We start from the raw sequence: 25,883 nt of genomic DNA, 5'->3' as shown, positions 1-25,883 counted from the left end.
AAAAAACATCTGTTTGGTTTTGATTAGCATGTATATCTCAATGAAATCATGTGTTTTAAAGCCGTATCAATTTAAACTTGTAATATATGGTTTTCTGAGCACACACATCAGAAGCACGCACACAGAAAGCGGCTGTCACATGATATATGGCTACTAAACTAATTCTCTTTCATGTCTTATTGCGCTTAAACTGTCAAATACACACACGTTTATGTTAAAAACACACAGGAGTTACAAAACCAGTAGGTTATGTCTGTAAAGGAAAACAGCTGGGAAAGAAATTACATATTTATATTAGATCTGTGTGGCAGCAGCGTAATATACAGTAGATAAATCAATAAATCCACTGCTCTCTCATCTGTGCAGCCAATGACAGAACAGTTAGCATGCTTTTGTTATGGCGTTAGAACCGGTACACCGTTGTTGCTTTTAAAAACTAAAAGATGGTGCTATGGGTGGAAACATGCAGATTAAGGGATGGGAATATTATAATAAGATCCCCTTTCTACCTCATATGGAGAGCGAAATCTGAGCGGCTTGTTTTTTCACATGCTTGCAGAAAAAGGCTTATCAAAAAAAAAATGCTGGGTTGTACTTTTTCATGTTTTCTGGGGACCTGATTATAGCACTTAAACAAGGAAAAAGTCAGATTTTCATGATATCTCATCTATAATGATGTTAAAATAGTTTTATTACCAATTTTTATCATTTGTATCTTATCTGTTTTCCCGTTTCTTTACTTACTTATTTTGCTCTGTCTCTCTCTCTCCAGCTTTGCACGTCTTTTCAGCTCATCTGCGAGTCCTCCTCCAGTGAAACGGCCGTATACCAGTGTCAACATCCACTACAAGTCTCCCTCCCCTGCTGGCTACAACCAGAGACGCTCCCAAACCATGTGCCAGATCTCCACCTCCAACTGCATACTGGAGTTCATGCCTGAAGAGTGAGAAGAGACATGCATACCTGACTGTGTCTTTGTCCCATATGTCCTCACATCCTCATCCACACATTGTAGCTGTCTGTTTGTCCTCCCTCTTCCTCTGTCCCCAAAGTCTATTCTCTCTCTTTCGTCTGCTCGGGCAAGCTGGCTCCTGCTAAATGCTGTGTGCTAATGCTGCTGTTAGCTGCTGCACACTCACTCACATGTTTCCTTAGGTTATCCAAGGAAATATCATAGACTTCCACTGCTTTAAATAAAACTAATAATAATAAAAACTACAGACCAATTCTAACATTATCTCTAAAAAACAACAAATTTTTTTTTAGAATTTCTAGCATTTGTTTAATAATTACTTAATTTAGGTTGTGTATTTTTTTTTGGATAAAACTGTAACAGTGTTATTTTTAGTATTAGTCATAGTTTATGTTTTAGTTTTTAGTTTGTGCTTTTTTAATATATACTTTTTTGTTTTAAATAGTTTTTATTTTAGCTTTAGTTTTTGTATTTTTAGTACTTTAACTTATTTTATGTCATTTAGTCGCAGAGGCAACCTTTCTCATTTTTACGTTTTTTTTTTAAGATTTGAGTTTGAAGGTAGTTTTTTTAATAATAAAAATTTTCTGTTACATTAACATTTAAAAACATCAGTTCACATCAACACATACATATCAAATGTTCTTTTTTTCAGTCTGCTTCCCTCACACCCCATTAGCATTAAATAGCATCTGCCACATGAATAAATTTAAATGCAATATAACATCATGTTTTCATATCACGCAGTGTGTCTCATTTCTTTTTGGCCTCGGCTGGCTGGCTGGCTGGTTCTCTTGCTCTTTCGCTGACCGCTTCCTCTCTCTTTCTCTTGCCCTGTAGACTGCCCAGTAATGGTGTTGCGTCTCTCCTCAGCGATTCTGCGCTCTGTACACGCAGAGAGCAGCGTCGAGAGCAGTACCGGCAGGTGCGTGAGCACATGCGCCGGAAGGACGGCCCCATGCAGACCTGTGGCTGGAGTGTCCCGTCCCGATTGAAACAGGTATCTGCCCTTATGTTGACCCTTGACCCTTGATCCAAATAGAAGAGAAAAAATAAAGTAAATATGAATCCAAATGCATCAAAGGGGCTATCTTAGTTTAGCTCCTCCCAAGATAAGTGATGGGCCTCTGAGTTTATGTGAGATGTGTAGAGATTTAATGTTTAATTGTTTAGTCATTAATTGAAACTAGGCCAGATTAGCATTAGAACACAATTTCATACATTTTTACTGACTATATGAGATTTGTATGACAATATTAGATTTACTGACAGTATGCACATTAAAGAACATGGATGCAGCATCTCAATTCCAATATGACCAGCGCAATCTTCCAAGAGCAGTGCAAATTACCGCCTGCTTTAGGACATGCTTTTTTGGGTGTTAAATAATGGCGCAAATACCAGTAATTTGATGAACACATAAATTTTGCGTCTAAAAGGGAAACTCCTACAAATGCATATTCAATAAGGTCAGGTGCAAAAATAACTGTGTGCATGTGTTTTCAGCGCAAATACTTCACTGCGCGTCTTTAGTTAATTTCTGACAGTACTATTTTAACACCAAAAGACAGTTTGCGTTGGTGCAAGTTGTTAGTAAATCTGGCCCTATAAGATATAAATATTTCGTATTCAGTATAAACTTTTTATAAATTTGTATAAAATACAACAATTAGAAATGTTGCCTTGGCACCTAACTGTACAAAAATGTTTAAATATATAATCTGAAACTAAATAAAATAATAAAATAAAATAAAGGTAAATATAAATATAATGTTTTTAATTTTAGAAATGTAAAAAAATGACCAAAATGCAACAAAATTGAAACTTTAAAATGAAAATATTAAATATTATAAATATTATAAATAAATATATGTGACCCTGGACCACAAAACCAGTCTTAAGTCGCTGGGGTATATTTGTAGCAATAGCCAAAAATACATAGTATGGGTCAAAATTGTTGATTTTTCTTTTATGCCAAAAATCATTAGGATATTAAGTAAAGATCATGTTCCATGAAGATTTTTTTGTAAAATTCCTACTATAAATATATCAAAATGTAATTTTTGATTAGTAATATGCATTGCTAAGAACTTAATTTGGACAACTTTAAAGGTGATTTTCTCAGTATTTTGATTTTTTTGCATCCTCAGATTCCAGATTTTCAAACAGATATATCTCGACCAAATATTATCCTATCCTAACAAACCATACATCAATAGAAAGCTTATTTATTGAGCTTTCATATGATGTATACATCTCAGTTTTGTCAAATTTAACCTTATGACTGGTTTTGTGGTCCAGGGTCACATATATAAAATACAAACACTATGGTGAACAGTGAACTTTTTGCAATTGTATTTCCACTGTGATTTGTTAATTTTATCAGTGAATTGTTTATTTATATAAACCGTGCAAATAAACTGTTTTGCTAAAATAATTTAGGCTTAATTTAGGCTCTAAGGGAGACAGATGAGTGAACGTTTGCTTACTGTCTTTGCTCATTTTGCTGTAAATTTGCAAACAGAAAAATGTGAAGAAAAATACAACATTTAATGTTTTGTCTTCAATGCCTCTTTTAAAGAATTAGTTCACTTTCAGAATTCAAATTTCCCGATAATGTACTGACCCCCATGTCATCCAAGATGTTCATGTCTTTCTTACTTCAGTCTTAAAGAAATTAAGGTTTTTAAAGGAAAACATTCTAGGATTTTTCTCCATATAGTGCACTTTAATGGGAATCAACGGGTTGAAGGTACAAATTGCAGTTTCAGTGTAGCTTCAGAGAGCTCTACAGGAGGAATAAGGGTCTTATCTAGTAAAACAATCAATTATTTTCTAAAATCAAAAATTTAAATGTATATACTTTCTCACCACAAATGCTCATCCTGCACTAGCTCGACTTCACATATTACGTAGTCATTTTGAAAAAGTCATGCGTGACAAAGGTGGAAGTACCGACCCAGTGTTTTAACAATAAAAAAAAAAAGCGTTAAATGCGTGAAGTCATAGACGCACATTGCAGAGCTAGTGCAAGATGAGCATTTGTGGTTAGGAAGTATTAAAAAAAATGTGTATATGAAATAACTGAACGTTTCACTAACATTAAATAAGACCCTTATTCCTCGGATGGGAAAAACGCAATTTGAACCTTCAACCCACTGACCCTCATTGAAGTCCACTATATGGAGAAAAATCCTGCAACTGGTTCTCGTTGTGCTGGTTTCTGGAGTGGCAACAGTGTTAGGGTTGCCACGGTGACAGTGTGTTTGTCAGGGTTGCCGTGGTGACAATGTCGCCGTGGCTCTAACTGTGATCTCCCACAGAATGGCTCCCAGGCGGACAGTGCTCAAGATGCCGCAGCGAAGAGGACGCAGGCAAGTCTGAGCGGCAGAGGACCAGCATGCACCTCTCCCACCCTGTCCCTTTTAATCCCGGCCCTAACCTGACTCAGCCTCAGTCAGCAAATCATAGCGTAGATGCAGCAGAAAACTGATACAGCAGAGAATAATGTCTTTGCTTAGTTGAATATATCTTTAGGAATGAAACCTCAAGTAGTTGTAGCTGTCATCATGCTTTCCTGTTGTTTTACTAACACTATCAGGTTAACACAGTGTTTACTGCATTTTAGACATTTGGCCGATTTTACAGTCGCTTACAGCCTACATTAATAAAACTGTGCCAATCATAATTGTGACCCTGGGCGACAAAACCAGTCATATGGGTCAATTTATTGAAATTGAGATTTATACAGCATCTGAAAGCTGAATAAATAAGCTTTCCATTGATGTATGGTTTGGGATAGGACAATATTTGTCTGAGATACAACTGAAAATCTGGAATTTGAGCATGCATCAAAATCTAAATATTGAGAAAATCCCCCTTAAAGTTGTCACAACTTTAAAGGCGATTTTCTCAGTATGTAGATTTTTTTGCCCCCTCAGATTCCAGATTTTCAAGTAGTTGTATCTCTGCCAAATATTGTAATATCCTAACAAACCATACATCAATGGAAAGCTTTCAAAATTGACTTATGACTGGTTTTGTGGTCCAGGGTCACAAATGTTAATTTCCAACCTATTTTGGGTTAATTTTAAGCCAGCTATTAAGTAATTTAAGCAATAGTTAAATAAATAGTTAAATAAAACTACTTAGAAGGTTAGCTTAAACAGTTAACCAAACTGCTGGGTCAAAACAACCCAATCAATGGGTTTGTCTGTATTTCACCCAGTGTGGTTATTTTAATCTAGTATTTGAGCAGGGTTTACATGAACTCTGGTGGTAACACTTTCAATCTAATTCCAGATGTCTAAAATGTAAGGAAAGCTCCTTTTAACATTAATTAATTCAGATGGTAAGAAATACTATTTTGTCAGTGTTGTGTAACATGATATGCTGGTCCATATCAAACCTTCCTCCATCTTAGAAACAGTTGAATCATTATTTGCTGCTCTCTCTGTCTCTCAGTGGCATTTGCTGACTATGGAGTAGATTGACTATCATTGCGCATGCGTCTGCCTTGTAACTCTCTAACAGACTTTGATCTGCTGCTCTGGTTTGCTGTTCTTGGTTTCCCCTTTCTCTGTCTGCCCTGGATCGAGACAATCTTAACCAGGGCATGATGGGAGCACTGATAATGGCATTTTCTGCTTGTAGTGTGTGGCAGTGATCTTGTTTACAAAGGCCTTGTGAACATCACTGTCTTCCTGTGTCCTCACAGGCCAATGAGAAGGAGGATAATCGCATGAAAAATGTCCCTGTGCCAGTGTACTGCCGCCCTCTGGTGGAGAAAGACCCCAACAGGAAGGTAAAAGATACAGACTTACAGACTGTTTGTTTTGAGTGTTTGAAGTTATGAACTCAGCCTGTTGTTGTTTAGCTATGGTGTGCTGCTGGAGTGGATCTCACTGGGTGGAAGACATCCAATCAGGAGACTGCAGCTGTGAAGCCGTCCAATGGCTCAGATCCTTTGACTGGTGAAGATGAAGGTGGAGACGGCAAGAGTGAGCACAGCTCACCAGAGAAAAAGAAGGTAAACAGCCTTTAAAAAACAAGAATTAAACATTACATGAAATTACATGAAAATAAATAAACACTTTTGGAAGAGATGTTCAAAATATACAGAATTTTTATTATTATTATTTTTAAATAAAGAAAGTAATACTTTAACTCAAGGATGCATTTAATTAATTAAACGTGACAGTAAAAACATTCATAACGTTATAAAAATGTATTTTAAACTTTCTATTCATCAAAGAATCCTGAAAAAAGTAACACAACCCTCATAAAAATAAATGTTTATTGTGTATCAAATCAGCATATCAGAATGATTTCTGAAGGATCGTGTGACACTGAAGACTGGAGTAATCAGGAATAAATTACATTTTAAAATATATTACAGTATAAACAGTTCTTTTAAAATTGTAATAAAATTTCACAATGTTTTTACTGTATTTAAAAAATAAATAAATAAGTGCAGCCTTAGTGAGCATAAATACAATGGCGTTTTAGTGCCACGTTGAAAAAAGAAAATCTAAAATTAAGATATTAAAGTTGTAATATTTTAAGAATAAAGTAGAAATATTTTGAGAAATTACAAAAATAAAGTCAAAATGTTTTGAGAATAAAGTCAAAATGTTTCAAGAATAAAGTCGGAAAGTTTTGAGAATGAAGTCGAAATGTTTTGAGAATACAGTTGAAATGATCAGAATTAAGTCAAAGTATTTTGAGAATAAAGTCAAAATATATTGTGAATAAAGTCAAAATGTTTTGAGAATAAAGTCAAAATGTTTCAAGAATAAAGTCGGAAAGTTTTGAGAATAAAGTTGAAAAGTTTTGAGAGTAAAGTTGAAATATTTTGAGAATAAAGTCAAAATATTTTGAGAATAAAGTCGAAATGTTTTGAGAATGAAGTTGAAATGTTTTGAGAATAAAGTCAAAATATTTTGAGAAAAAAGTCGAAATGTTTTGATAATACAGTTGAAATGACAAGAATGAAGTCAAATGTTTCAGGGAAAAAAATGTTTTGAGAATAAAGTCAGAATGATCAGAATAAAGTCAAAAAGTTTCTTAAAAAAAAATCTAAATGTTTCGAGAATAAAGTTGAAATGGTCTGAGAATAAAGTCATCATTTTGACTATATTCTCGAAATATTTAGACTTTTTTCTTAAAATATTACGACTTTAATTTCTTAATTTTAGATAAAAAAAATAAATTTACGTGGCACTAAAATGGCGTTGTGCATAAAAGAAAAAAATCTTACCATCTCCAAAACTTTGAACAGTAATGTAACCGTGGGATCAGAAAGTGTGTCAAACATGTCAAACATTTAATTTTAATCAAATTTAAACCTGGAAAAAGTTATTTTGCAGCTAAATTCAAAGTAAAGAATGGAAAAAAAATTGTGATGTAAAATGAATTATTTACAATTCTACACTTTATATAGGTTACTAATCGAATAAGCAAATTTGTGACAATAATTAAAGCAAAATGGAGACAAACCAAATACAAAGAAATTCTCAAATTTATGCTTGAGTTAAACGTTCACTTCATTTGTTCTGCTTAGAATAACATTTTAGTCATTTTTAAATGCTTTCTAAAATCATTTATTATAATTGAAAAAGTCACTAGTTAAGAAGGGGTCATTTTGGACCTCACTGTACATCTTTTACATCACATTCCTGTTGCTTCCCTTTCTTTCTTTAAGTTTTTTAAGTAAATAATGCAAGCGTAATTATAAATTGAGTTAACTAAACATTGCTATTTCACCCTTATTCAGCCTAAAGAACTGCATGAGACTGACTCCATGAGCAGCCGCGTGTGGATTCTGACCAGCACTCATTCAGCCAGTAAAGTGGTCATTATCGACGCCAACCAGCCCTGCTCACTGGTCGACCAGTTTAACGTGTGTAATGCCCATGTGCTGTGCATCTCCAGTGTACCAGGTCTGCTGTTTACACAAGCATCTACATTCTCAACTGTAATTGAGACTTTAGAAGATGTGTTAACTGTCACTTCTGTGTTTTGTGTGTGTGCATGTAGCGGCCAGTGAGAGTGATTACCCAGCAGGTGAGATATTTCTAGAGCAGCAAGCTGGAGATGGGGCTTCAGAGGAGAAGAGTGGAGTGGAGGGCATGCTGGCAGGAATCACCATCGTGGGCTGTGCCACAAACTGCAGCGTGGTGCGCAGCAATTGCTCCTCTCGCACCGACACACCGGTGCAGGACCGAAGCCAAGGTAAGCAAACTGACTGAAAATGTCTGTTAGGAATCTTTTGAGACTACATTCTGTTCATCAAATGTTTTGTGTTTAGCTCCTACAGCTCCAGTGTGCAGAAGCTTAGCAGTGTCACAGTCTGCAGAGGAAGCGACAGAAGCCATTGAGGTGTCCGAGGAGGCAGGGCCCAATGAGAATGCGGACAGCACGCTTGGATCTTTTACTGAGCATGTCTTTACTGACAACACACACAGGTACCTCACTTATCGCCTGCTAAACTACAAACACATAAGATTTAAGTGCCTACCAAATGCTTTGATACAGGTTTATGCACAAATACTATACAGTTTTCTATATGTTGAATACTTAAGGAAATGGTTTAAGTATGCGTGTTGAATTTCAATGGTCTGCTCTGCCCTTTGTGCCATCAGTGAGGCAGGTGTGCCGAAGGAGCAAGTGACATCAGCCCCCACAGACTCAGAAGAGGCAGGAGATGACCGGGCAGGAACAAGTGCTGCCCCGACCATGTGGCTGGGAGCCCAGAACGGCTGGTTGGTATCACATCTTTAGTTGCATTTTTTACATGCTTAAGTCATAATTCTGTCTCAGATATTATATGCACCATGTAAAATACTTTGTACGATGTTTGTAAACTCTGTCCACAGGCTTTATGTCCATTCTGCAGTGGCCAACTGGAAGAAATGCCTCCATTCAATCAAACTCAAAGACTCTGTACTGAGTTTGGTGTAAGTAAAATCCTAATGAAGTATGTACATTACCGTTCAAAAGTTTGGGATTGGTTATTAATGTTTCTGAAAGAGGTCTTACCAAGGCTGAATTTATTTGATCAAAAATACAGTAAAAACAGTGATCTGCTCTGGGAGTCTGGCAGCCCATAAAACTGCTTGCGGGAAAGTTAAGAAATTTGGCACACAGATAGAGGACAGTCTTAAAGGAACACTCCACTTTTTTTGGAAATAGGCTCATTCTCCAACTCCCCCCGAGTTAATAAATTGGGTTTTACCGTTTTGAAATCCATTCAGCCGTTCTCCTGTTCTGGCGATATCACTTTTAGCATAGCTTAGCATAGATCATTGAATCCTATTAGACCAATAGCATCGCGTTCACAAATGACCAACGAGTTTCCATATTTGTTGTATTTAAAACTCGACTCTTCTGTAGTTATATCGTGTACTAAGACCGGTGGAAATGCAAAGCTGCGAGTTTCTAGGCTGATAAGATTAGGAACTACACTTCCATTCTGGCGTAATAGTTAAGGAAGTTTGCTGCCGTAATATGGCCGAAGCAGGCGGAGTATTATCAGAAATGAGTTCCCAGCTAGTTTAGCATTTGCACATGTGCTGCGTGGTATTACTGCTCCTGCTTCAGCCTTATTACGGCAGCAAACTTCCTTGACTATTACGCCGGAATGGGAGTGTAGTTCCTAATCTTATCAGCCTAGAAAATTTAAGCTTTGCATTTCCGCCGGTCTTAGTACACGATATAACTGCAGAAGAGTCAAGTTTTAAATAGAACAAATATCGAAACTCGTTGGTCATTTTTGAACACGATGCTATTGGTCTAATAGGATTCAATGATCTATGCTAAGCTATGCTAAAAGTGATATCGCCAGAACAGGAGAACGGCTGAATGGATTTCAAAACGGTAAAACTCAACTTATTAACTCGGGGGAAGTTGGAGAATGAGCCTATTTCCAAAAAAAGTGGAGTGTTCCTTTAATATTAATTGGAGTCTCTAACTCAAACTCTAGCGCCACCAATAGGCCAAATTTGCATTAATATTTCTGCTAAAATAACTTTTAAACCATAAGGTCTTAAAAACAAAATTCTTTTTTTTCTCTGATTCTTTGGCTCATACCGTGTCGAATAAACACCGAAATGTAAATTTCTACAGGTCTACATTTTTCACCAAGATTGGCTTAGATCATGTTCAGGCATTACTGGCAATAAGTTATCAAACGCTTTTAAACCAGGGGTGCCCAAACTCGGTCCTGAAGGGCTGGTATTCAATGGAGTTTAGCTCCAACTTGCCTCAACACGTCTGCCACGAGGTTTCTAGTATGCCTAGTAAGAGCTTGATTAGCTGGTTCAGGTGTGTTTAATTGGGGTTGGAGCTAAACTCTGCAAGACACCAGCCCTGCATGAACGAGTTTGGGCATCCCTGTTGTAGATATACCAATCCATTTTTGTAAAGCACGTTTACAACTTGGATATGCAACACTTTTGGGAATTTGGACCAAACTTGGTATGTGTTATACCAAGCATGACCTGAGGGCACATGAGTAGTTTCGGCACAGTGCCACCTATTAGTCAAAATGTATAAGACATTTACATTTTTGTATAATTTCTTTACAGAATAAAAAAAATAATTATAAGTGATCTTGCTCGATTCTGACATGGCAAACCGAATCAAATGATACCAAACTTTCCTATGTCAACCATTTTGAGTGTGGACCATTTCGAATTTTGTAGTAAAATACAGTATTTTTCAAATGTTTTAATGGATTTTTATGAATCTTACAGAATTTGCTTGCGGGAAAGTTATGAAATATTGCACACAGATAGTGGATAGTCTCAGCATTAACCACAGCAAATTTGGAGTCTCTAACTCAAACTCTCTAGTGCCACCAACAGGCCAAATTTGCACTCATATTTCTGCTGATAGCTTTTGAACCATAAGGTCTCCTCTGATTCCTTGGCTCATACGGAGTCAAATTCATACCAAAATTTAAATTTCTATGGTCAGGATTTTTCACTATATTGTTTTTTTGGGGGAAAAATCTACTTTTTTGAACTCATCCTATATTGTTTATCCAGTTTTTACCAACATTGTCTCAGATCATCTTTAGACAATGCTGCCAATAAGTTATCAAAAGCTTTTGGTATAAAAAACTGTTTTCATAAACATGTAAATGAATTTGACATGAGGCATGCAACACTTTAGCAAATTTAGACCAAAGTTACGTGTTATACCAAGCAAGACCTGAGAGACCATGAGCAGTTTTGCAGTTTTGGCATAGCACCACTTCCTGGTCAATTTTTTTTTTACGTTTTTGTTTATAATTTCTAAAGTTTGGCCAAAAATCATAAGAGTGATCTTGTTAGATCTGGAGCAGCCAAAACAATACCAAATTTTCCTATGTCAGACATTTTGAGCATGGACCTTTTTGAATTTTGTAGTTAAAAAGCTGTATTTTTCAAATGCTTTAACATATTGTTAATAAATCTTATGCATCTTACAGAATCGCTTGCGGGAAAGTTATGAAATTTGGCACAAAGCTAGAGGACGGTCTCATCATTAACCACAGCAAATTTGGAGTCTCTAAATCAAACTCTCTAGTGCCACCAACAGGCAAAATTTGCAGATGTTTATCACGAAAACTTTTGAACTGTAATGTCTAGGAGGAAAATTCTCATATTGAGTCAAATACATACCAAAATTCAAATTTCCACAGATCAAGATTTGTTTGCAGTTTTAAATATTGCAAAAAAAAAATCTGCTTTTCAAACTTACCAAAAATGGCTCAGATCATCTTCAATGCTGGCAAAAAAGTTATCAAAAACTTTTTGATATACCAAACCATTTTCGTGAAGCATGCTAACGAATTTGTCAAAATTTGCACAAAAATGGACATGAGGCTGTATCTCCAAAATTCTTTAGTGGATTCGGACCAAACTTGGTATGTGTTATAACAATCATGACCTGAGGGTACATGAGTCATTTCGGTTCAGCCTACTGGTCAAAAAATTGACATTTCTGCTTATAACTTCTGACCAGCTTGGCCAAAAATCATTAGATTGGTCTTGTTAGATTTGGAGCGGCATACTGAATTAAACAATGCCTAATTTTCCTGGTGTCAGTTTTTTTGGGCATCAGCCATTTTAAGTTTTGTAGCAAAATTCTGTATCAACAAACATTAACAGTCATCTCCAACCCTGCTTCTGGAGAGCTCCCATAGTTTTAACCTTAATCAAACACACCTAAACCAGTTTATCAAGGTGTTGAGGACTACTTAATTACAGACAAGTGTGTTGAAGTAGGGTTGGAACTTGAGTTCTGTTGTAGTGTATATAAAAAGACTACAAGTCTAACACCAAAAATACTGAGAATTTCCTACTTTGTCTCTTTGTGTTTCAGACATGTGAAGGGGAGAGTTTTGGTTGCGTTAGCCGATGGAACTCTTGCAATCTTCCACAGAGCTGAAGGTTTGCTTCATCTTTCCGATGTTAAACTCATAAGGAAAAGGACAAAAGTTATTTGTTAAAACAGATTTGTTTTCGTTCATGCATTTTATAATAACAAATGTGAAATCTAAACACAGATGGACAATGGGATCTATCTAACTATCACCTGATGGATCTGGGAAGACCCCACCACTCCATCCGATGCATGGCTGTGGTTCATGACAAAGTCTGGTGTGGTAACAAGAACAAGATCCATGTGATCCAGCCCAAGAGCATGCAGATTGAGGCGAGTCTCAGATAGTGAATGTTATGTCTTCATGGCAATCTGTCTTGGGACTTTATTTTATATTTCTCTCTCCTTCATATAGAAATCATTTGACGCTCACCCACGCAAAGAGAGCCAAGTGAGGCAGCTGGCATGGATTGGTGATGGTGTCTGGGTTTCAATCCGGTTGGATTCTACGCTCCGCTTGTACCACGCACTCACACATCAGCATCTGCAAGACGTGGATATCGAGCCTTATGTCAGCAAGATGCTGGGTAACACTTCTCCCTTTGTTGCTGTGACTTCAACACTTCTGATTTATAGCTTTCTGTTTAGAGATTAGTTTAGGATTGAGATTGTATGTGTAATGTTTCGCGAAGATCAGAAGTCGGAATATAAATGTTTACATTCTGTGTTGTCTGTGATTGACAGGTACAGGAAAGTTGGGCTTCTCTTTTGTCAGGATAACTGCGCTGCTGATTGGAGGAAACCGCTTGTGGGTGGGGACTGGAAATGGTGTCATCATCTCAATCCCTCTGACTGAAAGTAAGTCTAAGAGGTGTTTGCATGTTAACAAGGCCCTTGATCATCTGAACCATTTCCCTGTCATTTATTTATGCTGGTTAGTGCTACCTTTGGTAGTCAGTCAGCTTGCTCTGGCTCTTTCTGAAGCTGACTGTCCAAGGAAGTCTTGTTGGTTAAGCTAGTTTAGAGGCTTGAATGTTACCAACCCTTGAGTTCATTGGGTTGCCACCACTCTAGGATTAACCTGAGTGGTGGTGATCATTAACCACTAGGTCAACTTGCTTAGTCCATTAATTTCCCAACAAACCCTGTGGCTGTTGTGGTCTCCTTTCTAGCTTTTCTCCTGTTTCTTTTTCTCTATTGTACCACTACCCTCTTTCGCTTTGTCTCATGAGTGTTGCTCTCTTGTCCGGCCTTGTTCCCCTTCCCACTTCCTCCTTCCTGTAGCCGTAGTGCTTCATCGAGGGCAGCTCCTCGGACTGAGGGGTAAGTGTGGAGCGTTAAAACTGTCATTCTTATCATGTCACATCACACTTATTTTGGGTACTCCATGGTCTTCTTTCATTTAAATTTCAATGTTTAATTAACTTGATTTTTAAAGTGGTTTTAGCATGTTTTGATCATGGATGAATTACCTCTATCCTTACTATCCTAATTATTTTGTGTTGATTTTTTTTCTTCAGTGTTATTTTATGGAGTGGAATGAAGAGTCATATAAAACCACATTTACATATTTATCAGAAACATACCTTAAAGGGATAGTTCACCCAAAAATTAAAATTCTGTCATTACTCACCCCCATGTTGCTCTAAACCCGCAACACAAAACACAAAACACAAATTAAGATATTTTTGTTGAAATCCGAGAGCTTTCTGACTCTGTATTGACAGGACCACATTCAAGGCCCAGAAAGGTAGTAAGGTAGGGTGACCATACGTCCTCTTTTCAGCTCATAAGGCTCTCTTTTTCGCATCTGTCTGGGATTTGGCTTTTGCTTTTTACAGTCACCATTAATTGTGTGCATTTTTGTATTAAAGGCTTGAGTGTTTTCTTAATCCCGCTCCCACAAACATTCTAATATTAAATATCATTTTCGTGCATATACAGAGTATTTAAATCACTTTGGATGCAGTTCATGTTGGATGTAGGGTTGTCAAATCCGCATTTTTTCCACGAAATTGATTTTAAACTGTTGCGCTGGGTTGATTTTCTCCTGTGGGTTAAAGGCTTGAAATATTGCATAAATTACATTTGACTGAAATGCTTGTATTAAAACATTTTGCATTCTACCTATGATAAAACTGTGGTAGATATAAGTTTTGGGAAGGATGGCCACTGTGGTAGGAAGCCTTTTAGCTGTGCTTATGATCAGTCTGCATAACAGTGACTGTAAAATATGTAGTTTAGGTACATGTTTTACAGTCACTGGCTGCATCCCTCCCCACCTGTCCTCTGTTTTGAAAACTAAAATATGTTCACCCCAAGTAAGGACAATGTTAAAATAGTCCATGTGACATCAGTGGTTCAACCTTAATTTTATGAAGCTATGAGAATACTTTTTGTGCACAAAGAAAACAAAAATAATGACTTTATTCAACCATTTCTATTTAACAATTGTCTTTTTGGGCCTTCAGTATGTCAGTTGCATTGCTGTCTATGCAAAGCTCTCAGATTTCATCAAAAATATCTTAATTTGTGTTCCGAAGATGAACGAAGGTCTTACAGGTTTAGAACAACATGAGGGCGAGTAATTAATGACAGAATTTAGATTTTTGGGTGAAATATCCCTTTAACATGGCATTAAAAATCAATAAAATAAAATAATCAATGAATTATTTTTTCGACAAGCTAAAAAAGTAAACATTTCAGTCTTCTTTCGTTCACTCCATTGATCAAAAGATTATTTCTGTCAGTGGTTTTAGCATGTTTTAATTATGAATTGATTATCTCTGTGTATTAATATCTTCATGTTAATTATCCTTAATTTTTTTTGTGTCTTTATAAATATCTGTGCATATTTTTGCATGCTTTGATCTCTTTATCACACTTTTTTCTTTGCAGCAGGTTTGTTTATTTAAGCACTGGCAGTCCCTGTGAGTTTCTGCGATTGGTTGTTATGCTTTCTGATTGGTGGTTTCTGTTCTCTTGCAGCCAATAAGGTGTCGCCCACGTCGTCGGGGGGTGTGATCCACGTTTATGCAGATGACAGTAACTCTGAGAAGAGTAGCTTCATACCGTACTGCTCTATGGCACAGGCTCAACTCTGTTTCCATGGACATAGAGATGCCGTCAAGTTCTTTGTGTCAGTGCCAGGTTAGTGTCAGTTTTAAAAATTTGAAGATTTTATATCCACCTTTTTTCTTTCATGCGGAAGTAAGTCTATGGTAAGTGTGTAAGACTTCAGGTTTATTAGCTGCTGTAGGGAAATAACAAGGAGAATAACAACGTACAGTAATTGTTCAAACTGTTTGCGATACAAACCAGTGTGTTCATAATTAAGATAATACATAAAAATAATATAAGACACACCAATTAGCAATATCAAGCAGCAAAACCAGCTTATTTATACAGCTAAAAATAGCTTGATGTGGATGAGACCTGAAACCAGACCCATAAAATGTATAAAAATTAGGGCCGGGACTCGATTAAAAAATTTAATCTAATTAATTAGAGGCTTTGTAATTAATTAATCGAAATTAATCGCATTTTAATCGCATATAAATATTTGACCTGAGAACAGTGAGAATTAAGATTTTTACATGGATTTTTAGTATACCATTGAATAATGACTGAATACATAAGCTTAAGCAACAAAATATTGTTTATTTTTGTTCAACCAAGTCCAACAGACCAATGCAATGTTGCCATTAAGTGTAGCAAGAGGCACGTTCTTTAACGAGTCTTTCATGCCGAGAACTCTGCTCTTGTGTTTGCTTAATTATGCATTTAAACGTTAATGACCAAACCTATCATTATAAATGTTGCTGCACATGGAATATAACGCGGATAACATTTAAAAAATATTTTTTATCAGGTTACACACTGATTATTTATCACGTAAACCCCTTTCTCTACCTGTCCGTTGGTCGCGTATATCCTCCATATTTGTAGTTTTTTAACACTTTTTAGGCGTGTTTGTAGTTCTAATCGAATCCTCGTTCACGGCGCAGTGTGTTGCGGGCAATATTAGCAGTTAAAAGTGTGCATTGATCGTTAAGTAGTAGACCATCCGGGAATCTTTGGAATAATTTTTTAAACATACTACGATTTGGGACATACAATACTATTTAGGACGGACGCAGCTTGTCTAAACGCTAGTTGGTGCTCCAGTATAATCGGTCCGCGGAATCTCATCCAGTAAGAAACGTTCCGCGGTGCAAAACTAAGTGCAATTAAAATGCGTTAAAAAAATTTAACGCGTTATTTTTGTGTAATTAATTAATCTAAATTAACGCGTTAAAGTCCCGGCCCTAATAAAAATGTATATTTTATAACATTAACATGCATGCGTCTCATCTGTTGTTTTCAGGCAATGTGTTGGCCACCCTGAACGGTAGCGTGTTGGACAGCCCATCAGAGTCTCAGGGGTCCTCAGCCCCGACGGACACAGAAGCACAGAGCGTTCAGAACGTGCTGGTGCTGAGTGGAGGAGAGGGTTATATCGACTTCCGTATCGGTGAGAAACAGTGAATACACTAAATTATACATGCTAGTTTTGTCATGTAACCATTAATACTCACTCATTCTCTTTCTCAGGTGACGGGGAAGATGACGAGACAGAAGTAGATGGTGAAGCTCCTCAGATGAAGTCATCGTTGTCTAAAGCAGAGAGGAGTCATATCATTGTGTGGCAGGTGTCTTATGGTCCGGAGTGACATGAACAGACGCCTCCTGCCTGCCCCCCTTTCCACCCTATACGTCCACCCCCCCAAAGATGAAGTATGAATCCTTTCTGTAACTATGCCCCGATCTGTACCTAAGCTATGTAACTACCACAGCCTTGTAACTACCCCTTTAAAGTCTTATATTGACCCCGTTAGCCTGTATTTTCCTACCCTCAATTATAACTACCTGTACGATCCTTCAATCCACCTTGTAACGTTCCCTTCCCAAACGTAAACACACAAAGTTCAAGAACTTCCTGCATCTTATGACTGAATGGCAGTTTCAAATGAAATATAAACAGCTTAAACCAGTACCAAACTACGTTCCTGAAAGAACTATCCAGTTTTTGCCAAATACCTTGACCTTTATTTTTACAGTCCGTCAGCACACAGCTCACTGAACGACAGGAACTTGTCATGAACTCAAGAGACTTCAGAGATGGGATTCATTTTTCTAGATGTGTAATGGAATACAAGAGGGAAAATGCAAACGAGACCTCAATATGTAAATACTGGAAAGCATCATTGACTGCAGAGAGCGAAATAAGAGTGAATACTTGAGGTTGATCAAATAAGTGGGACGGATTTCTTGGCAATCTAGCACAACCCAAACATGTACCAATGCCATTTCAACTCATTTAGTAAATATGTAAAAGAATATTCAACAAAAGCTCAAAATCACTTCAGCTATTTGCAGCTATCCATTTTTCCTCAGTGAGATGTGTGCTGACTAGCTCTGCTAACTCCCCTTTGGGATTAAGAATGAGGTTAACAGCTAAACCGAAGCCTTTGATTGGACGAGGTTTGAGAGAGATGGACGTCCCAGTCGCCTTGTATGTAAATCATCACTCTGTGTTCTCTGTGTGGTTAAGTATTAAGAAATAAACATGTTTATGTGCTGAATACTTCTGCCTTCAGTGACATAATTTGTTGAAATGCTGTCATGACTTCATTCTTTCTTCTTTGAGTAGATAGCTGGGTCGGAAATGAATAAGGGCTTGTAACAAAAATGCCCCATAAATTCAAGACAAAGTGGCAAAAAATGGCCCTGCACAATTAAACAATGTATTATGTTTGTCACAATTGAAATGAAATGTGAAAATTAATGAAAACGGTCAATTCAAGGAATTCGTTCACACTGCACTGTTTTGTGCAGCGTTGAGCCTTTTTACAAATCAAACGCGTTTCTGTTGAACTTAGGAATGCATTGGCCAATCAGAGGCGCTTAGATTAGTCAACGCTGAAAACGCGGAGCTGTTGTTGAGTTCGCACATTCGCGAATTCCTTCATCATACACAACGCGGTGGAAAAACGATGTAAGTGTAAATAGAGATTAAATTAATATCTTAAGTGATTATAATGGGAGTTTTTGCATAACTTGTACTAGACTATACTAACATGTTTGTCAGTAAAGCCAGAATGTGAAGTGCCCAAAACACAGAGACAAAAACATTTTAAATAATTTTTATATCATTCATATATCTATACTAATAACCATTATTACAATATAAAGACCTACAATAAAACTACAATAATGATTTATGTCATGATATTGCAGGCCTTTGAACCTTTTTTTGCAAGTAACTATAATTTAGATACAATTTTTAACAGTTTATTGTCACTGACAACAGTTCAAAATATATATTAAAGTAATTCAGTAAATGTATTTGGCATTAAAGACAACATAGTATAGTGATTCTAATAATAGGGTTTTATATTTAAAAAAAATACCTCACAAATGTAAAAAGTTACCTTGGAAATCTATTCCAGCAGCAGATATTGAGTTTATGTCTGACCCTGGTATTTAAAAAAAAAAATATATATATACCTTTATTCAAGGATGTACTGATCAATATTAAGTTAAAATTAAATACATTTATCATTCTGTTCTTTTAAACCATTTATCAAAGAATCCTGAAAAAATCTTGTAAAAACTTTACACAGCAAAAACGGTTTTCAAATCAACAAATTAAAATGATTTCTGAAGAATCATGACTCTTTTAAAATATATATAAAGACATTTTAAATTGTATTATGTAACTATTTTACTGTATATGTGATCAACTAAATGCAGCCTTAATGAGCACAAGACATTTATAAATCTTTGGAAACCCAAACTTTCATATAGTTGAAACAAAATAATACACACAAAGACAAATGAACAAAGCAATAGTTTATTTGTAAAGTAAGACGCCCTTTGGTCAACTGAGTTCCAACCACTACAGTAAGACAAAGCATTCCTGGGATATTCAAGTCAGTTTTTCAAAACATGCTGGCCCTTTATCATTTATTATTGCTTTCCTTTTGAGTCTTGATTAGTGAGTGCATCAAGATGACAAGAAGCATGTCCATATCAAAAGTTGGAGGTAAAAATGTAAACAATGTCTTTAGAGTGGACGTAAACACCAAGTCAAATCTCTTAGAGTAGTGCAAGACTTACCAACTTATCAAAGACAAGCAATGAAGTGAATATCTGTGAAGATTAAACGTTTGCAAAGAAAGCCGGAAGAAAACCATTACATTCAAGATAGCTTGACCAATAACTGGACTTCAAGGAATCCAAACAAATGCAGATTACCTTGTCAACATAAGCTAGCTTCTCCTTTTTAATTCTTGGTCATTTTATAGTTTGAGCAGAGGCGCAGATGAAGCTGTATGTTACGATGAGTGCATGAGTGTTACACGAAGGGTTTCAAGCATAGATCCAGTGCTCAGTGCACTCTTCCCAGCAGAACAACTCATTATGCTTGAACCACAGTGAAATCTCTCTCTGAGCACTTTCCACCGAATCACTGCCGTGAATCACATTCCTGCAAGAAAAACAATTTAACAAGCATTTATGTAAATACAAATACAAATCAAGTCGATGAAAAATACTTCACATCTATATACACCAGGGCAAAAAAATAGCACCAAAATGAACAAAATGCCCCATAAATTCAAGACAAAATGGCAAAAAATGCCCCTGCACAATTAAGCACTGTATTACAGCTGTCGCGATTAAAATGAAATTAGGAAATGAATGAAAGGTGTCAATTCACACAATTACATTTAGATTTGCTCACACTGCATTAGATTGCTTTTGCTCGCCATTTTGTGCAACGTTGAGCCTTATAACCAATCAAATACGTTTCTGTTGAACTTAGGAACGCACTGGCCAATCAGAGGCACCTAGATTATCCAGCGCTGAACACACTGGAGCTGTTGATGAGTGTGCACGATCATGAATTCCCTCATCATAAACAACACAGTGCAGATACAATATAAATAAAAGATTCATTTCGTAGCTTCTGTGATTAGAAACAGTTTTTGCATAAACTGTGGTAAACTAGGCTAACGTCATGGACCGACATGTTTGTCTATGAAACCACAATGTGATTTGCCCAAAACGGAACAAAAATATTTTATATTATCGATATTAATAAGTCAAAGTCAACTTTAATGACATGTCGGTCCATGACGTTAACCATTAATACAATTTAAAGAGCAATAATCTACAATAATGATTTTTGTCTTAACATTTTTTACATGTATAATTTAGAAACTATTTTAAACAGTCTATAGTTATTGACAACTGTTTAAAGTATTGATTAAATTATTTGGTAAATGTAAGTATTTTATATTAAAAACAACATATGTTTTTTTTATAATAAGGTGATTATAAAATTGCCCTCACAAATGTAAAAAGAATGGCCCTGGAAATAATTTCTTAATGGAAAAGTACATTTCTGACCCTGATATACACTAAAATGTTTACTTTGAAAAATTTTCTAGTGCTAATAAATTCAAATTTTACAAAGAAATTAAGTAACATACAATTTAACATAAAATTTGGAGGTAGACTAAAACAGTATTTTCTTCAATAGACTTTTAAATTTACAACTTCCAAAAACAAAACAAAAAAACAGTCGATCTATCTACTACTTAAAACACAAACAAACTAACCTGCCCACTTCAACACAATAGTCTCCTCTGATAGTGCCTGGAAGAGAATCTGCTGGGTTTGTCTCTCCAAGCATCTTTCTGGCACCCTTTACCACATCCAGTCCTTGCCATGCCTAATTAAAAACCAACACACATAAGTGTAACACCATTATAAGATGCGTAAATCACAGCAGCGCAAATGCAGAACTCATATGTAGGCACCGTTTCTTACCATTGCAACAATGGGTCCAGAGCTCATGTACTTGACCAAGCCGTTGTAGAAAGGCTTCTCGCTCAGGTCCCTGTAATGCTGCCTGAGCTGCTCCTCTGATGCCTACAGTTGTAAATACATACACATGTTAATACAGATGATATATTCTCCAGGTAAATATTATGTGAAAGATGCAGCAGTGGTGCTCTCACTTGCAGAAGCTTCATGCCGACCAGTTTGAAACCCTTGCGCTCAAAGCGGCGGATGATTTCACCCACCAGTTTGCGCTGAACTCCGTCTGGCTTGACTGCGATGAACGTGCGCTCGTTTGTGCCAGTCCATCCTGCAATGAATATCTGAAATTAAACTTGTTCCTCTTGACTCTCAACGCTATTGGTTGTTTGTGTACAGAACTTTATTACACAGAAATCAAAATTGATCTGATTGGTAGAAGTTATTATAGCCTGCCTTGTTGGCAGAGGCTATTTACCTTAACTCCACCCACCAACATGTGACTGGGGTAATCAAGAACACAAAAGACGGCTGTCAAACACCAGCTCCAGTGGTGTAGATGAAGCATGCGTCGCAGTATTTTTGGCGCGATTAACCCATGTTTGAATCAGGCCTTTGCCTAACTTTTTTTCTCCCTTTTCCATATATCACAATCACTTCAGGAAGGTATTTATTTTCAATAAAAATGAAGAAAATAATAAAAAAAAGTTAAAATAAAGTATCGGTTGGGGTTAGGGTAAGTGTAGGGAGGGCTTTTATTGTCCTGATAAGGTGGCACCCATTTAATAATTTGAATTAAAATGATAGTTTACACGCAATACATTTTTATTGCATTCTGTTTTATAATGTACTACAAAACTGAGGTGTTATAATTGCCACTATTTGCAATAAATAGTATAACTAGCAGAAAATCCTGCTATTTTAACACTGTAAACAGAATCTGTAGCTACTTGGATTTCGTGTAAACAGCATCCATTGCTATTTGCACTTAGTGTAATTAGCATATCGCTAAAAATACTGCTATTTTCACTTAGTGTAAACAGCATCTGATCTGCCTTCATATTTATTATTTGCGACTGTTTCTTACATAACTCTTCTTGCACCCTATCTCTCTTTCAAAGTGCAGCTTCAAATGACTCAACGATCACAGCCGAGGAAAGAAGGCTCTTATCTAGCAAAACGATCGGTTATTTTCAAAAAAAAAAAAAAATTTTAATTTATATACTTTTTAACCTCAAATGCTCGTCTTGTCTCGCTCAGTGTGTACTCTGTGTAGATTTAAAAAGACGTAGAATTAAAAAGTATATAAATTGTAAATGTTTTTAGAAAATAACCAATAGGTTCGCTAGATTCTTCCTCCGCTGTGATCATTTAGAGCCCTTTGAAGCTGCATTTTGAAAGTTCAAACTCAGGGGCACCATAGAAGTCCACTATATGGAGAGAAATCCTGAAATGTTTCTCAAAATTGACTGAAGAAAGAAAGACATGAACATCTTGGACAAGGGGGTGAGTACGGTCGTGGCCAAAAGTTGAGAATGACACAAATATTAGTTTTCACAAAGTTTGCTGCTCAACTGCTTTTAGATCTTTGTTTCAGTTGTTTCTGTGATGTACTGAAATATAATTACAAGCACTTCATACGTTTCAAAGGCTATTATCGACAATTACATGACATTTATGCAAAGAGTCAGTATTTGCAGTGTTGGCCCTTCTTTTTCAGGACCTCTGCAATTCGACTGGGCATGCTCTCAATCAACTTCTGGGCCAAATCCTGACTGATAGCAACCCATTCTTTCATAATCACTTCTTGGAGTTTGTCAGAATTAGTGGGTTTTTGTTTGTCCACCCGCCTCTTGAGGATTGACCACAAGTTTTAAGATCTGGGGAGTTTCCAGGCCATGGACCCAAAATTTCAACATTTTGGTCCCGGAGCCACTTAGTTATCACTTTTGCCTTATGGCACGGTGCTCCATCGTGCTGGAAAATGCATTGTTCTTCACCAAACTGTTGTTGGATTGTTGGAAGAAGTTGCTGTTGGAGGGTGTTTTGGTACCATTCTTTATTCATGGCTGTGTTTTTGGGCAAAATTGTGAGTGAGCCCACTCCCTTGGATGAGAAGCAACCCCACACATGAATGGTCTCAGGATGCTTTACTGTTGGCATGACACAGGACTGATGGTAGCGCTCACCTTTTCTTCTCCAGACAAGCCTTTTTCCAGATGCCCCAAACAATCGGAAAGAGGCTTCATCTGAGAATATGACTTTGCCCCAGTCCTCAGCAGTCCATTCGCCATACTTTTTGCAGAAGATCAATCTGTCCCTGATGTTTTTTTTTGGAGAGAAGTGGCTTCTTTGCTGCCCTTCTTGACACCAGGCCATCTACCAAAAGTCTTGGCCTCACTGTGCGTGCAGATGCGCTCACACCTGCCTGCTGCCATTCCTGAGCAAGCTCTGCACTGGTGGCACTCCGATCCCGCAGCTGAATCCTCTTTAGGAGACAATCCTGGCGCTTGCTGGACTTTCTTGGATGCCCTGAAGCCTTCTTAACAAGAATTGAACCTCTTTCCTTGAAGTTCTTGATGATCCTATAAATAGTTGATTTAGGTGCAATGTTAGTAGCCACAATATCCTTGCCTGTGAAGCCATTTTTATGCAACGCAATGATGGCTGCACGCGTTTCTTTGCAGGTCACCATGGTTAACAATGGAAGAACAATGATTTCAAGCATCACCCTCCTTTTAACATGTCAAGTCTGCCATTCTAACCCAATCAGCCTGACATAATGATCAGCCTTGTGCTCGTCAACATTCTCACCTGAGTTAACAAGACGATTACTGAAATGATCTCAGCAGGTCCTTTAATGACAGCAATGAAATGCAGTGGAAAGATTTTTTTCGGGATTAAGTTAATTTTCATGGCAAAGAAGGACTATGCAATTCATCTGATCACTCTTCATAACATTCTGGAGTATATGTAAATAGCTATTATAAAAACTTAAGCAGCAACTTTTCCAATTTCCAATATTTATGTAATTCTCAAAACTTTTGGCCACGACTGTACATTATCTGTAAATTTTTGTTCTGAAAGTGAACTGCTCCTTTCAATCATTATTTAATTTCCATTTATATTAATTTTTCAGTAAGTATTAGAGTAATAAGCGCCAATTCACTTAAAACTATTCATTGTAATACAAACTTTATTTTGACTGACTACATTATCCCTAACAAAACATACCTTAAAGATATGTTATAATATGGTATATAAAAGCGTACATTCTGCATAAATAACTCAACACACTATGCGAACACAAACCGTTATGAAATCAGCATATGCCCTATTAATACCAAAGCAATAAACCTCTTAGTGCTCGCCAGTTGTCTGTATAACGTTAGGTCACAAAAAAACGACACACTCAGAACGCATGTTTATGCTCAAATTATTATTTTTTTTATTCACTTATGATTATTATTTTATAAAACCGCATACAGAATCGTAAATACAGTACTAACGCGATCTCATTCTGTTCGTGGTCCCTGCAATATAGTGTGCACTGAAATGGCTTGAGGTGTATTTCTAATAGCAGGTGTTCTTCTGCATACCTGAGTCAATAATCCTGGCGTGTTTTGCCGCTAAATCCACGGGCTCTTTTATATCAGACAATGACCTTTTAGAACCCATTATGTGCAGCAGTCCAGCGCGGTACAGCACACCGACTGACCAATCACGGGGGAGCATTGCGCAGGCAAATACTTAAGAACCAATCACAGCACTGCAAGCCGCACTATTAATAGGATCAAGCTTAGAACGTAGAGAGAACGCGTTTTATTACCAGTTTTCTTATTTCCTATAGGTTATGAATGTTCAGGTTTGGTAACAATCATAAATATTATTCGTTAGTAGAGCAGACTAAGACATAAGACACACATTCCTAGGCGTTAACCTACTTATGTAGATGAATGACGTGAATGGGCCGCATGCGTTAAAGCGAAATGCTTGCATTGTAATGCATGTTGCTGTAACTTAGTATGCTTTAGCTTTGAAACATAGTACAGTCTCAGCTAAAACGTGGCGTACATACTTAACGCCGCAGCTTGTACATCTGGATAGTCAGGCTAGCAAACAATAACTCACAGGATGTACTGTAGGCGCAGACATGAGGACTGCTTGAGACGTTCCATCACTTGAAACTGCACATAAACGGCGCATAAAGGCACTAACGTTACTTACCAGTCTTGAAGACGTTCGCAAATATCGTTAAGCAAAGTATGATCATCTTAGCAGTCCAAGGAGCACGGGCTGCCTCAAGAGTTTTCGGGAGAGAGAGAGAGGGAGGAGACGCGTGCGCGCGCTGATGAGTGTCGCTAGGTGACATGCGCGTGCGTGGAGTCTCATTTTGCATGTCTGCACTAGTTAGGCAACATTTTGAAAACAACCCTGTATGTATGAAAAATCTCTGTAACTTAAGAAATCAAACTATGCAGTATAGAAAATAAAAAGTAAGAAACTATAAAGCAAAGTGTTACCAATAAAATGCAGGGGGTTATGTTTATACATAATACAGTGGAGATCACGGGTCACTGCTTCCTTAGTCCTGTTTGAAGTTATCCTAACAAGAGCAGAAGCAAGCAAGTGACGTAGCTGGATCAGGTCCAATATGTACTGGACGTTTTTT

General features: G+C 36.9%; 2 protein-coding genes across 24 annotated transcripts in view; one reads left to right on the top strand and one right to left on the bottom strand.

Moving 5' to 3' along the window:
* mapk8ip3 (mitogen-activated protein kinase 8 interacting protein 3) overlaps nt 1-17,969 on the top strand; it is a 43,893-nt gene extending 25,924 nt beyond the window's left edge. For 11 of the 22 annotated variants that reach the window (XM_073841733.1, XM_073841655.1, XM_073841664.1 and 8 more), the window contains 18 exons: nt 773-943; nt 1,814-1,973; nt 4,297-4,347; nt 5,691-5,777; nt 5,850-6,002; nt 7,749-7,914; nt 8,012-8,206; nt 8,283-8,439; nt 8,617-8,736; nt 8,851-8,931; nt 12,344-12,411; nt 12,528-12,676; nt 12,759-12,930; nt 13,088-13,201; nt 13,628-13,666; nt 15,332-15,493; nt 16,710-16,856; nt 16,937-17,969. In XM_073841733.1, coding sequence (XP_073697834.1) covers nt 773-943; nt 1,814-1,973; nt 4,297-4,347; nt 5,691-5,777; nt 5,850-6,002; nt 7,749-7,914; nt 8,012-8,206; nt 8,283-8,439; nt 8,617-8,736; nt 8,851-8,931; nt 12,344-12,411; nt 12,528-12,676; nt 12,759-12,930; nt 13,088-13,201; nt 13,628-13,666; nt 15,332-15,493; nt 16,710-16,856; nt 16,937-17,055 — 2,311 coding nt within the window. In that variant the 3' untranslated portion in view covers nt 17,056-17,969. The remainder of the gene's footprint in view (nt 1-772; nt 944-1,813; nt 1,974-4,296; nt 4,348-5,690; nt 5,778-5,849; nt 6,003-7,748; nt 7,915-8,011; nt 8,207-8,282; nt 8,440-8,616; nt 8,737-8,850; nt 8,932-12,343; nt 12,412-12,527; nt 12,677-12,758; nt 12,931-13,087; nt 13,202-13,627; nt 13,667-15,331; nt 15,494-16,709; nt 16,857-16,936) is intronic. The other 11 variants (XM_073841708.1, XM_073841765.1, XM_073841759.1 and 8 more) reach the window with 5 other exon arrangements.
* A 1,253-nt stretch (nt 17,970-19,222) lies between these two features.
* On the bottom strand, nt 19,223-25,567 carry nme3 (NME/NM23 nucleoside diphosphate kinase 3). 2 transcript variants are annotated; one of them, XM_073833328.1, is made up of 5 exons: nt 25,439-25,567; nt 21,412-21,542; nt 21,221-21,322; nt 21,010-21,122; nt 19,223-19,874 (listed from the first exon to the last, which is right to left on the bottom strand). In XM_073833328.1, the coding sequence occupies exons 1-5, from the start codon at nt 25,482-25,484 to the stop codon at nt 19,757-19,759; spliced, it is 510 nt and encodes a 169-aa protein (XP_073689429.1). In that variant the 5' UTR covers nt 25,485-25,567; the 3' UTR covers nt 19,223-19,756. The 2 variants fall into 2 exon arrangements, with proteins under 2 accessions (XP_073689429.1, XP_073689428.1); XM_073833327.1 differs by lacking the exon at nt 25,439-25,567 and adding an exon at nt 24,811-24,935.
* Between the last annotated feature and the right edge of the window lie 316 nt (nt 25,568-25,883).

Source organism: Garra rufa, chromosome 1 (assembly GCF_049309525.1).
Source record: "Garra rufa chromosome 1, GarRuf1.0, whole genome shotgun sequence".
Lineage (NCBI taxonomy): Eukaryota > Metazoa > Chordata > Actinopteri > Cypriniformes > Cyprinidae > Garra > Garra rufa.
This window is presented reverse-complemented; position numbering and strand designations above follow the sequence as displayed.